The following is a 14,973-nucleotide window of genomic DNA, read 5'->3' on the forward strand; positions in this document are numbered from 1 at the left end:
GTTGTTATTAAAGGGAGTCATGCAACCAATGATCTAAAATGAAAGTATATTCTTATTCACATCACATTTATTACATTGTTACATTTCTCGGTAGCAAAAATTATCACTAGAGACTGAGTTTCAAGGTTGAGGGGAATTCAATCGATCGGTACTCTGTGTATCTTACGACCAAAATAAAATGCTGAAAGCCATGAATAAGCAGCTAAGAGCTACATATGGACTTTTTCGTTCACCAATCCTTGCACACTTCCAAAAGGTACCTAAAAACCTGAACACACAAATACAAAGTATAAATAACAGAATTATTATAAACTATACTAGTGATGAAGATATTGAAATTCTTAAATGTAAGGTAATATGACGATTGACAATCTATTTCATTTAATTAATATATTACCGTTAACTGATAATGTAAATACATACCCAACTTTATGCCGATCTAGTAAACTTGGAACGATGGACCTTATGTAGGCACAGGTACATATTAACAACAGAATGACTGTCAGTAAACTCTGGAAATTAAAAAGAGCCGACTGCCCACAAATAAATTTGTTAAAAAGCATTTTTGAAAATAATGTATATAAACATAATTATATAACGGTATAACCATAATCAGAGAACTTTTCAGACATATTTACATCTCTCTTGTCAGAACAATGAATTCTTTAATAAACTCATCTTGTCAAAACCCAATACTGACAATCTATTAGATGACAGCCATTGTATCTTATCATAAAATCTTATTATAAAAGTGGATTTTCAACAATTATTTCAATGCATTCCTTGAACTGCACTTCCAGACAGATATATTGCAACAATTATATGATCAAGAGGAATGAAATTCAATCATTCACTAATGAATAAGTAGAAACTCTTCCATTTCAACATTACAGAAACGAAACAGTAAAATTCGTGCAAGAATAAAGACTATCAAATTAATCAATCGTTCAAATTAATAATTTATAGGTTATGAATACATTCCACGTCAGTCGTATTCACACTTAAAATATATCATTTTTATGTAACTAAGTTTATTAACATACCATTCCGTATATTTACGTAGATCGCAATGACGTCGAATTCAAAAAAATATCTCTCATTAAAAGAAATTCATCTGTCAAACATGCCGTGTCGCTTTCGAGGAGGCGGCCATTTTGTAATCGCTGTTAAAACCGGAATCCCATTTTATTATCACGTCAGGCATCATATAAAGCGCAGCACGTCAACGCGTTGAAGACGAAATACCAATCAGAGCATAATCAGAACTGCGACGGAAGTAACGCTTATAGTTGAGCGCAATTCTAATTAATTTTTCATACTCGACTCGTTGACGCGCCGCGTTCTATCTGACACAATCTGACATCGATGTATCCAGATGTGTCCTAGAGTCCGGCCTCAACTCGTAAGGTTTGTTCGGGTTAGAAACAATAGAGTAACAAAAAGTGCCGATACCCCACTTTTCGCAGCCATTTGTAGCCGCGGCCACCTAGCGACTCTCCAGAGAAGCTGTTGCATGCAGCCATTACCTAACACAGATTTCTATACATAAACCTAGATCGCTAACAGTGGAAGTCCAAATGTGTTCACTCGCATTCATCCATGGTTTCCTTTGTTTCCTCGCGGACCTACTGCCCTCTTCGGCGGAGCGGCGTACTAGCAGCGGGAGCAACACGGAATTTGAATTGCCCAAGGGGCAGAATGGATTTCCTAAAGAAAAAAAATGTTTATAAACAAAAACAATTAATGAAAATTATTTACATATTATTGTGAAGTGTTCCTGCCCCACTTAACGTTTTTTTAATTCATAACGGCGTTTTCAATAATTGTTTTTCTTTATAAACATTTATTTTCTTTAGGAAATCCATTCTGCCCCTTGGGCAATTCAAATTCCGCGTTGCTCCCGTCGCTAGTACGCCGCGCGGCCGGAGAGGGCAGTAGGTCCGTGAGGTACCATCGATGAGTGGCAGTGTGTGTATGTACATACATACAGGAACTGTAGCGAGCTAGGTGTATGTATAGAAACTGTGTTACCTAATGATTCGAGGACTTTCTTTCTCATTTTAAATGAATGAAAGAAGAAACGAAGCAAAATATCGTGTGTAAAAATTAGGTGATTGTAGTATGTAATATGAAATTAGCTAAATTACAAAAATATACAGAGAAGCAGGGTTAAATAAATATAACACGTTATAAAACTTACGTTATGACATATGTTTTTTACGTGAATGTTATAACATATACTACGTTCTATTTTTTTAAATAATTTTCTAACATAACAACGAGTGAGTATCCACCTATCTCGTTCTAAGATATTGAATTTACCGACAGAACGTTATTGACTCACCGAAACAGTATTGCACTCTATAATACCAACCAATGGCCAATACAATGCTTTTGTAGGAAATAAATCTCATTTCGCTGCAGAGTACTTCAACAATTACTCTTTTTAACAACTACGAAAAAGGAAAAAGATACTTTTTCGCTAACTAACATATAATCTAAGCACGTTGCAAGGAAAGATATTTGAATACTTCTTTCTGCTACTTTTATGGTGGAGGTCTCCAAGTGTTATTCTACCAAATCAATGCTATTGAACAAACAAAAACTATAGAAGCCAGAAAGCTAAGGCAGAGTCGCTTTCAAGCATATCTTTATACAGTAATATCATTCTTATCCTTTAAGGCACTCATATAATTTCACTATATTACAAAAGATACATTAAACAAAAAATACAAAAGACGGAAATACATGTAGTACTTCGTTCGAATGAAAAGTAGTTTTTTGGTCTTGTAATACGAAACTAGTGCAAATAGTAACTCTTGGTCATGTCTGCCAAGGTCATTAACCCATCCCCGACTTTAAGTCCGCAACTACAAGGTAATCTATAATTCGATATCTAAAATGGCCAGCTCTTGTAATTAATATACGAACGTAGCTTTTACGTAGTGCTTATTTAAAATAAATATTACCACAAGGCACATTGGAACTACTAACTCCAGATAATGAGATAAACATTTTGCAGAGGTCTTGCGTCGATTGGACATTTCATCTCCATTTTTATATAGCAATAATGGACTGAAAGTTAACCAATCGGTTTTTTCAAAGTCGGGATCAGCGACATTGTCTATCAGCGAAGCCGACGCCGATGGGTATCCTTTTTTATCAAATTCGAAATGTGATCTTGACAGAGAAAATATATTAGAACAATTAACTATAGCTCGAAATTCTGAGAATTTGTTCAAGTGGAAGAATAATTACCTTCACGAGTATTTGGTAGAATATTTTAGAAAAAAGCAAGTAAGTCATCGTGTCTTTAAGTCTTGTCTAAACATTTTCGATTTAAATTATCGTAGCACGCGCATTGGATTTCAGATGACGTATGTTTTTGGGAACGAACCGGAAGATTCGGAAATACAAAAGATTCATCTCCACACGCTCGATGACTTTGATATATTGAAGCAAGAAATACAAGCTTCTTGAGAAAGCCACGAAGCGGAAGTGGCTTCATTCGAGGCATTGCTCATGTCGAAGAAGAAAAAAGTAACTGCAGCGATTAATGATTTAGTAGCCATGGAACGTGGGACGGGAGCATCTAGTATCGTGAACGGAAAACCACTTTCTGATGAGAAAATCGATGATTTGCTTTCCCGCCAACTAAATAAAATCCAAGAAATTTCTAAATGTCGAATCTCTTACGTAAGTACCCGGTAACTCAAGTCGGCGTGATTTATGTGCAACACAGTGGACAATCGAAAGAAAAATATATAAGATAAAGAGCAATACCATAGATGACAAATCGAATACATCTTTTATTTACAAATCTAAAACGAAATCGATATACAATTTTTGACGATTATTATCGACCGTATACTTGCTTGAATTGACTAAATAACATTCAAATGCGACAATCTACATAAATGAATTTATTGAAATGCAAAGCAATGTTATAGAGTGATCATAACAAATAATTCCTTATTTCAGTCTCTTTTACGCGATGATCTGCTAGCAAAAGAAGCGACAATAAAGGCAATGAACATTGTAAAACCGAATTTAGGACTTGAAGATTATGAACGTTTAGAAGTGGAGAACTATTGTTATAAACAGGAATTAAAAAAAGTCGAAAATGATCTATCCGATCGAAATGAAAAATTAAATGATATTTTGCTGGAACTACAGAAGGTAAAGGAAAAACAAAATTACGTAACGGGTGCAATTGCAAATTGCGAGAAACTCGTTGAAGCCATCCAGGTTGTTCTGAAAATTAAATATTCCGAAAAGAGGAATTCTTTGGCAAAACTGAAACTAATTAAAAGCGTTTATCAAAGGGTTGATGAATCTTTTGGTCAGCGGTATCGTGCAAACATGAATTCAAGGATAACAATATTCCGCAAAGAACAGCAAAAGTGGTTAAATCAAATTTCATCGATCATGGACGAGATTAAAAAAGAACGAAGTCGATTAGACGTGCTTACGGCATACTTAGCAATGCACAACGACAAATTAGTTAAAAATAGTAAGCGTAACAGCGAAAGTGCAGCAAAGTTCAATAAACGTAAGACAAACTTGCCTCCGTTAGGTGGAGGATTCCATCAATCCTTCAGAAAAATGATTAATAAATTGTGAATGGCCATAAACTACATGTACCATTTATCATTGATTTGTCCACTTCAGTTTACCAAGTACAACATAATCTGATCGTTTGCAATTGAAAACCCACCCCGGGTCCTACACATATTGTTCTCCAATCATTTACCAAACTTTAATGTTTTTCCAAAACATTAAACATGGTCCTAACCACATAAAAATAACCTTTCCGGCAGCAAGAAAATTAGCAACGGATTAGGAAGTGGTGGGTGAGGTTCCATTCCGCGATCGCGTGGGTAGAATTTGGAGAAAAAGCTGATACCGTAGGTAATTCTCATCCTCAAGAGGACTCGGCCTGGCGATACCACGTCTATCCTTGCGTTCCCGACGATGGGTCCGTCGTATCGATCCCGAAAATTTCCGCTGTCCGGGGCTTGTTACGCGTGCGCACCGTTCCGTAGGTTCGGTCTCGTAGGAGGAGCGATTGGCGTCAGAACGGCGAGGGATGTCCGGAGCGTAGAGGTTCGGCCAGAAGTCTCGAGCCAGGAGGAGCGAGGTGAGCCCCGAAGGAGCTCCAGGCACGGTTCCCCGAGGAAGAGCTGGAAAAGGGAAAGAACAGGCGACCCGGTGCAGAGCCCAAGGAAGGAACTAGGGAAGCGCGAATCGACGAAAAAGGCGGTCCAATGTATCTCGGTTCTCGCGCCGCCGGGATCGAAAAATGTCGCTGCCGCGCGAGTGGAGCTTCCAGGGGTCCTGCCGCTCGGTCGAGCGGGGCCCAGCCACGGCCTCGTCCCAGGAGATGGTCGGCGCCGCCGTCATCGACGAGAATATGAACCAGCAGAACCAGCTGGGCTCGCTCTTCTCCATCCATTCGGCGCCGGTCTTCGACCTGAGCACTGGGGCGGCATCCCCGAAGAGGCCGGCCTCCCTGGTGGTCCAAGCCACGGCGAATTCGACGCCGATGGTGCCACCCAGATCCTCGGCCGCCAGTCCTCCGGACACCATCGAGGACGAGGATAACGACAACCTCCTGACCATCTCCAGCCTGACCGCGAGACCACTCATCGCCAAGTCCAGGGAGCTCAGGTCGTCCAGGCATGCCGGCTCCCGCAAAAAGAGGAACAAACCTACCCCCAAACTCAAGAACCCCAATTTCGTCTCCCTCGACGGTGGTTACGGATGGATCGTCGTCCTCGGCGCCTTCTTCGTCCAGTTCTGGGTCGCCGGACTGGTCAAGTCCTACGGAGTTCTCTATGTCGAGGTCATGGAAACCTTCCCGAACTCCTCTGCCACGGTAGCCTCATGGATCCCGGCGATTCTCTCGTGCCTCTGTCTTGCGCTAGGTTAGTACCCACCGGGAGAGGCGTCGATGCGCTCCTCCCGCGCCGAAGGAAACCGCATTGCGCTCTACAGGCGTACCAGCTTCATTAGTTTTACATAGAAAATGGACTGACTTCCCAAGAAGAACCGGGTGGTCGAAAGCTTGTGCCAGATACGAGTGTATTGCCTTGTCGTGTACTGGGGCGGTCGTAATAAATTACTTCTTGGGAATCATCGATTTTACTCCAATTTACAACATTTAATAATGGGATTTACTGAATACAAATGGCGCACCTTGCGCAACCGTAATGGTTGCAGACCACAAAGAACGTGTCATTGAAATTGTGATTGTCATGCTATCAATTAACTTTGGCCGTTACCTTGACGAAGAATACATTTTCTAACGTGGGAAATTCGACACTTGGATTAGAATGCGATTATTTAGTAGATTCGTTGACATCGAAAGTGCATAACGAGGTATTGTCAATCAAAGTCGCAGTCGTGTCTATAACTATTTGATTGCGACCACGTTAATAGAAGGGTATCTTTGCAATGTAGGTGTGTAATGCACTCTACGTGCTATTTATCGCAGATTCTGGAAACAAAAAAAGTTGAACGGAATGGGGGGAAATATGCTTCAATGAGGCCCAATAAGCGCAACGGCGTGGAGCTTGTTACACTTGAAAGATGGTTGGCCAATGTCAAGTACCCTGTGTGGGACGTACTTCTGGCGAAATTAATTACCATTCTTCAAGCGAGGACCCGAGAGTTTCGTTATTTCTGGATTTCAACACAAACGAGCCCCGACCCTCGGCAATATTGCGCATCTCTCGCATTCGACTGTAAAACGAGAATGGCGATACAAAAAGAAAGAAACGAATTTTTAAAACCGTTTCCAAACTATATCCCAATAAATTTGTCAACGTAGAGGCAAGAAACACTTGAGGGTGAAATTTATGGGAAAATCTTACTAATGAAAAAATGTTCTCCGGAAAACATTAGTTAATTGTATTGGTACTCGAACTGCAAAATATATTTACACTGTCTAAGAACTATCTGTTTTCCGTTTGCAGCACCTGTGACAAGCATGCTGTGTCAAAAATATAGCTGCCGAAAAGTCGTCTTCATCGGGGGACTTTTTTGTGCTTTGGGACTCACCCTCAGTTACTTCGCCACCAATTTGATACATTTGTTCTTCACATTTGGAGTATTAACCGGTAAGTATGATTTATTATATTCTGCGTTAAATTTCATCCTTGCAACGTATTCCCACGTTGAGTAATTATGTATTCAATACTCTCTCATTATTCCGTACAAAATTGACCTCCTTAATATTAGCTATAAGTAAAGCATCTATAAGATGTAATAATCTAGAACTATCGATGAATGACGACGTTCCAAAAGCAGGGCATACCTGGAAGCGGTTATATAATGTCGAATCCCTTGTAAGGCACTTCGTCACGTCTAAATACTCTAACGTGTTTAAGCAAAAAGTTGGTAGAATTCGGGTAAAAGTGTCAAAGCTGGTGGATAAACCATTCACGTGAAAGAATCTCTTCAAGTGTACCTTTAACCGTAGGATTACACAATATACGACAAGGTAGATATCGGGATTCATATAAATGTGGCATAAAAAAGAAACGTGTTTATCCACCATCGAATTTTAATATTAGTACTAATTAAATTAAATTAAAACTACTTTATTTTGCTCGGTGATAAGTCAGGAGCAAAATCCACTTTGTGCTCTATTCCATTAAAAGTGAACGAATTAATGTCCTTACGATACAGCCGGGAGTCAAGATACAGAAATTAATCAAAGCATAATCATGAACCTAGCGATCTCTCTTGTTCCAGGCATAGGTGGCGGTCTTTCGACAACACCGGGCATTATAATAGTCTCCCAGTATTTCGACAAGCACCGAGCTCTGGCGAACGGGATCTGCGTTTCGGGAACGGCAGCAGGTGGCTTCGTGTTTCCCCTGCTCATAGAGACTTTGGTTGCAAATTTTGGCTTCCACGGGACGATTCTACTCCTCGGAGGATGCATGCTCCACGTATGCGTGTGCGCCACGCTGTACCGCCCCCTAGAAGACAATTACGTGGAGACCAATGAGCCGATATCGGAGAAAGAACTACCCGACAAGTTGGAGACCTTGAAGGACCCTCAACCGACGAAGCAGCAGAAGCTGGACATGCTCTTCGCGAACGATGCCACCACCCGACAGAACCTGCTGAACGAGCTCTTTCACCAGAACACGGTGCTCGCCGTGGAGTTGACGGACAGCGAGGAGGAAAAGGATATAATGGGCGAGGGCCTCAAGATGAAGCCAATTTCGAAAATCCGCAGTTCCAGCATCCTGCACAGCGTGGAGGACCTATCAACTGACTCTACTTGCGTGTACAAGGCGAGGTCCTCCTTGAGATCGCTCAGATCGTCGGCACTAGTCGTAGCCCAGCCATTGCCAATCGAAACGACCACGGTTCAGCCGAAGACGTTCAGTCAGAAGATCTCTCGTTATCTGGACGTAACGTTGCTGAAGAACCCACAGTTCATGATGATGTGTCTGTCCGTTAGCCTCATGTCCACGGGGAGTCCGTACATGCTCTACTATCTGCCGGCTTACGTGCACGCAGCGGGATACACCAAAGCGGAAGCTGGATACCTAGTTGCCATCTCCGCGACTCTTGATCTGTGCGGCAGATTGGGTCTTGGATGGCTTTCGGATCTGCAACTATTCGACCGCCGAAAAGGATATATTGGGAGGTACAGATTGCAACTTCTTGACGTACTATTGTACATTTTGTAAGGCAGCATTCCTACTAACGCTAGTAAAGTTTAAATCACTTCCCCGCGAAAGTATCTGAAGGAGCAATTGGATTTCACCGGTCGATTCTGGAGAACATTGCGTTAGTTGAGACTCTATTTTAAACCCCAGTTTATTATAACTCCACTGACTATAGATTAAATACTGTTCGTATCGTGCGTTTGTTCAATATCGGTCTGGCTAGTACTTATTCCTTCTAGTAACGCTGTAGCCAGGGTGAACTTGAATCTGAAATGGAACTATCGAGTTTTATAATGTCATGGTAGAAACGATAATGTAGGATCCCAAGAGAAATTTTAGTTGGGAGAAAGTTGTAGTGGAAAAAAAAAATTGGAAATAACGTAGTCAGACTGATTTTTCACGGAAGGAAACGATTTGGGAAAAAGGTTATCAGTGCTTCGAAGAAGGGTGACTTGGTTGTTCGAAGTGATGGAAATTATTAATTTAAATAAATCTTGGATTTCTTTTTGCTAAACAGTGTGGTTGGTGCCGGAGTGGCGGTACTTGCAATCCCGATGGCGCACTCGTTTTATGTGCTGGCATGTTCCGTGGGGATGTACGGATTATGCCTCGGATGTTGGTTCCTGCTCGTGCCCGTCCTTCTCGCTGACCAATATGGAACTGACAAGATATCTTCGAGTTATGGCCTCGTCAGGATGTTCCAGAGTATCGGAGCCATCTCCATTCCACCTCTTACAGGTAGCTATTCTTGTCTTTTGATAACTGCCATTTAATCATTTTTTACAAACGTTCTGATACCTATTGGTAAAATTCGAGATTCTACTATTAAATGGTACCAGACTTCAAAATAAAACCAATTAGAAGTCGCCAATGTGCGAAGATATTTTCCACCAAAACTGCCGGAAGAACGGGAATACCGGAGGAAAGTGCCAGTAAATGGAATTCTCTCAGTGAAATTACTTGAATGAAAGCCGCATTAAGTTTTTTGGAGCAAGGTCGACGCAGTTGGCACAGTTCTTGGTGCAACCTGGGTCGAGTTATATCGCCGACAGTAACATTGCTCCCAGATTCATACATGTACACTGTATCACCTCAAACAAACGTGTCTTATATCTATTTACTTTTCGTCTGACTAAAAAAGCAGGTCAGGGAAAAAAATGATTGCAATTATAATAATTAAAAAAAAAAAGAAAAACTAATTCATACAAGATATCCAAAAGAAGAGTTCATCCATAATAATCGCTACATACTTTTACAACAATAATAAATTATATGCTGATTCTACACAGAGAAGAGCAATATGTAAATTCTATAACAACACAAAGGTATTTAGAGCGGCTGCCATGAATGAGGGTAAAACTTAAAGGATTTGTAAAACGTGAACGTAAGTCACTCAACGAAGAATACATCATTGATTTTAACGATCGACTTGAACTGGTATAAAACGGTCATTGAGCTGATTGCAAAAAAGCATCGGCGAATGGGACTGGATTTCTGAACTGCATGCAAATAACGCGAGGTACCATTTTGAAGGGAAATACGGTTGGAGGAGAAACGCCAAAATAGGGCAAGTGACTAAAAGTAATCGATAACATCCGTTTCTCTAACTCACATGAGCTCGAGGTTTTCCACTACATGCTCTGTGAGCCGAAGCCCGTTGTCTGCATATCGATTTACGTGTCCCTCGAATGTTCCACATGCAGTGATTACAGGGTTGGGATAGGTTGACCGTAAATATAGGCAGTTAAGTACTTCCCCAGACTTCAAGGTGAAACTGGTTATTCTCCTTTTCTCGATGGTTTTAATCAACCGATTAATATATTTCCATGAAATGTCAGTGCCATTGCAAGAATCGGCGTCCACCGCTGATTTAAATTTTTGAACCGACAATTGTTCACTTTCTTTCATTCCTAAACGACTATTTTTTATAATAATTTCTGTAAATTAAGGAATACATGATTTAAGATCTAAAGGAATTCAGCTACAAGACCACCGAGTGACAGTAATTTTTTATCACCTGGCCAAATATTATGATAACAAACACAATTAATGATATCACTTTCGATATATCATCCATTGGTCGATTTCGGCGTAATATGCAAGATGTAATACGCCTTAAGAAAGAGTGCTCGCACTTTTTCTGGATCAATCGGAAGACAGACACAATATGAAATAGAATCTGTTTATTGGCACAACAACATTCTACCTATTGTCGGGCAATCCAGAATAAGCGAATGTTTTCCGTAGTCTGACCGCGATATCAGTACTATCAGTCGAGTCAGCAGTTTACCCACATTAAACAGATTTTCCTTATCCTCTCTGTATCGTCACCAATGGATTAATAGAATTATGTCATATTATAACAAACTATGTCATTACGATAAAACAAAACCAACGCCAAACTGTCATGAGACTCGATAAACCGCGTTGTACCATTTAAAGCAAACTTCGATATTCTCTTGACAGATATACAAAGATAATTACGAAACACGTAGTGACGTACGATTTTCTAACGTCAGAGTGATTCTTTCAAGTCTTTTGATAGCATATCACATAAATGATACCAATCATGCAAGAATAATAAAAAATCCATATTCATACAATTTGCCCAACTAAATGAATGCATACCTTTTTAATGAAATTCGAAATTGCATTGTACACTGGGAGACATCAATGCCCACCCATCCTGCACAGGCGATGCCGTATCTGCAGGGGAGGCATTCATGTCCGCCATTGTACACTGGGAAACATCAATGCCCTCCCATCCTACACAGGGGATGCCGTATCTGCAGGGGAGGCATTCATGTCCGCCATTGTACAAAGCAGTCTCGTTGAATATCGAATGTATTAATGGCGCAAGAAAATAAACGCCCATAACTTTCGATCACTACCACTTGGAAATGATTTCAGGTTATCTGCGCGACGTGACCGGAAGCTACAGCGTGTGTTTCGTGTGCATGGGCACATGCATGGTGATGGGTGGACTTCCCCTGCTTCTTGTATTCAACGATCCCGCAAAATCGACGAATCTGCCTCAAGAGAAAGCAGGAGGCGAGAACAAAGACAGAATTGCAGACGCGAAGCAGTAACGTCGAACGAAATGTTTCGTTCCCGTCTCCATTTTGTGCATATCTCAAGATTGCACGAGCTACGCGATGATCAGCGGCGTTCACCGTGCTCTTTACTGCATTACCATCAATTGTCGTTACATTTGCATTCTTCTTACCGCTGCGTCGATTTCGCGATTAAGGAACCCGGCGACACCGAGGTATAACCGAGTTTCGTTGCTACGAATTCATTTTATTTGACACGCCAGATTGTCCAGGACGATGGTTGAGCAGGCATCAGGAACGATCAGGATGGGCAGAGTGCTTGCAAATTGTCCACGACTTGCAGCCAAGTTGGACTTATCACCGTCTGATACACCACTGCGCTGCAATTGATCGAGATTGTTAGGATATTGTCACGATCAAACAATGACAATGTCTTGTTACATAATGCCATTATGATGTAGCGTAATGAAAAGGACTACCGACTGTCCTTTTCGTTATGTTACGTTATGTTGCATATGGTGCTGGTTGGGTAACGTAAAGGGTGACATAAACATAAGTATAGCGAATAGATTAGACATTAACGTTATGACGTAACGTCAGTGTCGTGATTACTCAAACTTTACAATGCCTTGAGGAAAGAATTTTACAATGACTTTCTATGATTCCAAACCTTTAACAAAAAGATGTCCCTTCAAATCAACGTCACATGAAATAATCACGTGAACCTGAACTGACAGTTGTCGTCAACTATGATTGACTCCTTTACGTGATGTTACATTTAAGGAGTTGTAATGTTGCAACTAAATAATGCATTGGACGTTAAAATCGTTTCCATGTTACATTACATCGCTGTGGAAAAGTTCACATCGTAACGTTGAAAATAATCATTCTTTCATTCCATTAAAACGTCACGTATTCATCACTACGATCTTATACTGATCTTCCATTGTTTACGTTACTCTTTCGTTACCATACGGAAAATGTTAAGAACTTAACGTAATTTACTATAATTGGCAATCGCTCCTCATTCCTGCGACTAACAAAATAAGGCTGGAGAAAAATGAAAGAAAGTCAGACTGCTCCATGTATATGATTTCGCGCGTAGTAAATGATAAATTAACAAAGGCAAGATAGGTGTCATAAATTAAAATATTAATAACAGCGTGAAGTGAACGACGAGTTTGGGGAATTAGGAAAGTGCAACTTGAAAGTTCCGGTGTTGAATTTGTAACATTTACACGGACTGCGTGTAATCGGCAACATTCGTTACATATTGTTTTCTTTTTACTGCAATACTATCGATTGCCGTTATTAATATTATTATTATCGCCGTGTTAATTTTTTTATTTTGTGGCGACCATTACGAACGATTGCCGAGGAGGTAAAATATTACGCAATGATTGGCATGTTAAGCAAATTTATCGGTTATTAGTATGTATTGTTATTTATGATGTACTTATATTTCTTAAGATGCCAATCACTGCTCCAATGCCAGCAACTGCACGTCATACCCGACTACAGGTCGAGAAGAAATGTAGAATCGAGTTAGGAAATGCACTCGAAAGTATGCTTTTAATTTTATGGAAGGAAAACGAGAAAAAAATAAACGGATCAATAGTCAATTAAATATACAATAGGTGCTAGGAAGTTAGACATTGGCAACAACGTCAACGAACAAAACAGTGGATATTAGGAAAAACAGAATTTCAAGTACAATCTCAATCAACTTGTAATAAATGCATGACAGCATATTTCCCTTTGTTTGCGACATTAATATTAATTTATGGTACATATATCGGACTAGCAATTGTTGTTATTACGAATAATTGGCATGTTGAGCCCGCAACATTAGAACAAACAAGAACTACATTTTAGTACTTTAGGCGAAAGAGGATTTGAGATGTGACAGCAGTAATCGTATTTAAAAGGGAAACTGAATTAAAAATAAGATTCCAGGAATCAATTGTTAGTGAAGGATAGGATGTGAATTCACAACTTTGGTAATAGATCAACGAAAAAACAACGGATAATACGGATTGGATTAGAACTCGTAGATAAATGAATGAGATAGGAATTTGACTTCATATCGAAGTAAATGAAATAATGGCTAGACCATGTTATGCAGAATTTTTTTTCATTGCGCCGTCATCCATCATCAATTAGAGAGTTATATACATTATTTTTTGAAAATTACGGACAATGAACGAATGATATTTTTATCATTAATCTAATGTGAAACTACCCAATCGAAATATGATTAATGACTCTAACTATTCTTTATTGCATTGACATCGAGTGTTATTAGGTGTTAACAACACTCTTACTTTTGTGCCGATTTCATGTCAGAATCAACGGTAATAAACCTAAAATAGCGAAAATCTAAAATCTAAAGAACAGAAACATTTCGAGCTTCGAAACAACTTTGCCGATAGAAAAAAGATTAAGTAACAAAAAATAAGTTAGGTTCTGCTAGAGGCAAAGAAATTAGAAAGAATTATGGGATGAGTAGAACATGACGACAATTACGAACATTAACAACTTGAACAACTGTAATCACTCGAGCAGAAGTTTGGGCAGGCTTGTCTAATAAATACTTAAATAAGGAATTTCTTATTTGTTGAATATTGAAAGTATCACGTAGAGCGATTAAAGACAAACAACGCAGTTCCTCTAGCACACATGCAAAATTAAGAAGATTAGTAACAAAAAATAAAAGAATAGCGATAAATATTCACAATCGTTGTTCATAATGGTATACTTTATAGAAGATATGAAAATTGAGGTACCTTTTCAAATGAAGTATACCTACTATAAAATAAGTCACGGAGTTGCACGAAAATATTTATGACAAAATATTTACCAAACATAGAAAAAATAATTATGATACAAAATCACGGTAATGCTCTAACACAGTAAAGTTAGTGGTAATACTCTGTGACACTAATTTATATAAATGTACGTAGAAGTATGAATTACAACAGAGTATTTATGCTAATGAAATAAAAATTACTTAGCTCAGTTTAAGCCTCTTCGGGAAAGAGGCTTCACCAAATATATCAAAAGTACTTTTGATTAGAAAAAAGAATTAAAATCAAACTCGAAATTCTGCAAAGTCCTACTATAATTTCTACTCGAGTGAATAAAGCTTGGAACATAATATATTAAAGATGCATTTTACAAATTTCATCGGTTCATTTGATACTAGATTCATATTTTCGTGTTTTCAAAAT

The 14,973-nt window shown here is 39.4% G+C and overlaps 3 protein-coding genes across 3 annotated transcripts; 2 read left to right on the plus strand and 1 right to left on the minus strand.

Annotated features, from left to right (window-relative positions):
• Window positions 1–49: 49 nt before the first annotated feature.
• Window positions 50–1,412, minus strand: LOC105697929 (protein kish-A). Its single transcript, XM_012421671.2, has 3 exons — window positions 1,044–1,412; window positions 424–533; window positions 50–268 (listed from the first exon to the last, which is right to left on the minus strand). Exons 1-3 carry the CDS (start codon window positions 1,044–1,046, stop codon window positions 163–165), a joined length of 219 nt encoding a protein of 72 aa, XP_012277094.1. The 5' UTR covers window positions 1,047–1,412; the 3' UTR covers window positions 50–162.
• Window positions 1,413–2,825: 1,413 nt separating this feature from the next.
• LOC111674389 lies at window positions 2,826–4,623 on the plus strand. Its single transcript, XM_023434738.1, is given in 4 exon segments — window positions 2,826–2,877; window positions 3,023–3,297; window positions 3,373–3,696; window positions 3,982–4,623. Coding segments are annotated over 4 exon segments (1,293 nt in total).
• Window positions 4,624–5,157: 534 nt separating this feature from the next.
• On the plus strand, window positions 5,158–11,812 carry LOC105698060 (monocarboxylate transporter 13). Its single transcript, XM_012421954.2, has 5 exons — window positions 5,158–5,927; window positions 6,978–7,121; window positions 7,759–8,668; window positions 9,208–9,428; window positions 11,601–11,812. The coding sequence occupies exons 1-5, from the start codon at window positions 5,303–5,305 to the stop codon at window positions 11,777–11,779; spliced, it is 2,079 nt and encodes a 692-aa protein (XP_012277377.2). The 5' UTR covers window positions 5,158–5,302; the 3' UTR covers window positions 11,780–11,812.
• Window positions 11,813–14,973: the final 3,161 nt, after the last annotated feature.

Source organism: Orussus abietinus, unplaced genomic scaffold (assembly GCF_000612105.2).
Source record: "Orussus abietinus isolate OABI.00-Male unplaced genomic scaffold, Oabi_2.0 scaffold1, whole genome shotgun sequence".
Taxonomy (NCBI): domain Eukaryota; kingdom Metazoa; phylum Arthropoda; class Insecta; order Hymenoptera; family Orussidae; genus Orussus; species Orussus abietinus.

Bases quoted from the DNA above. Each gene is read 5' to 3' on its own strand.
- LOC105697929 (XM_012421671.2), bottom strand. The intron at 269-423 runs GTATGTATTTAC...TTGTGTGTTCAG, and splicing joins CTAGATCGGCATAAAGTTGG to GTTTTTAGGTACCTTTTGGA.
- LOC105698060 (XM_012421954.2), top strand. From the start codon at position 5,303: ATGTCGCTGCCGCGCGAGTGGAGCTTCCAGGGGTCCTGCCGCTCGGTC. The intron at 5,928-6,977 runs GTTAGTACCCAC...TTCCGTTTGCAG, and splicing joins GTGCCTCTGTCTTGCGCTAG to CACCTGTGACAAGCATGCTG. The intron at 9,429-11,600 runs GTAGCTATTCTT...AAATGATTTCAG, and splicing joins CTCCATTCCACCTCTTACAG to GTTATCTGCGCGACGTGACC.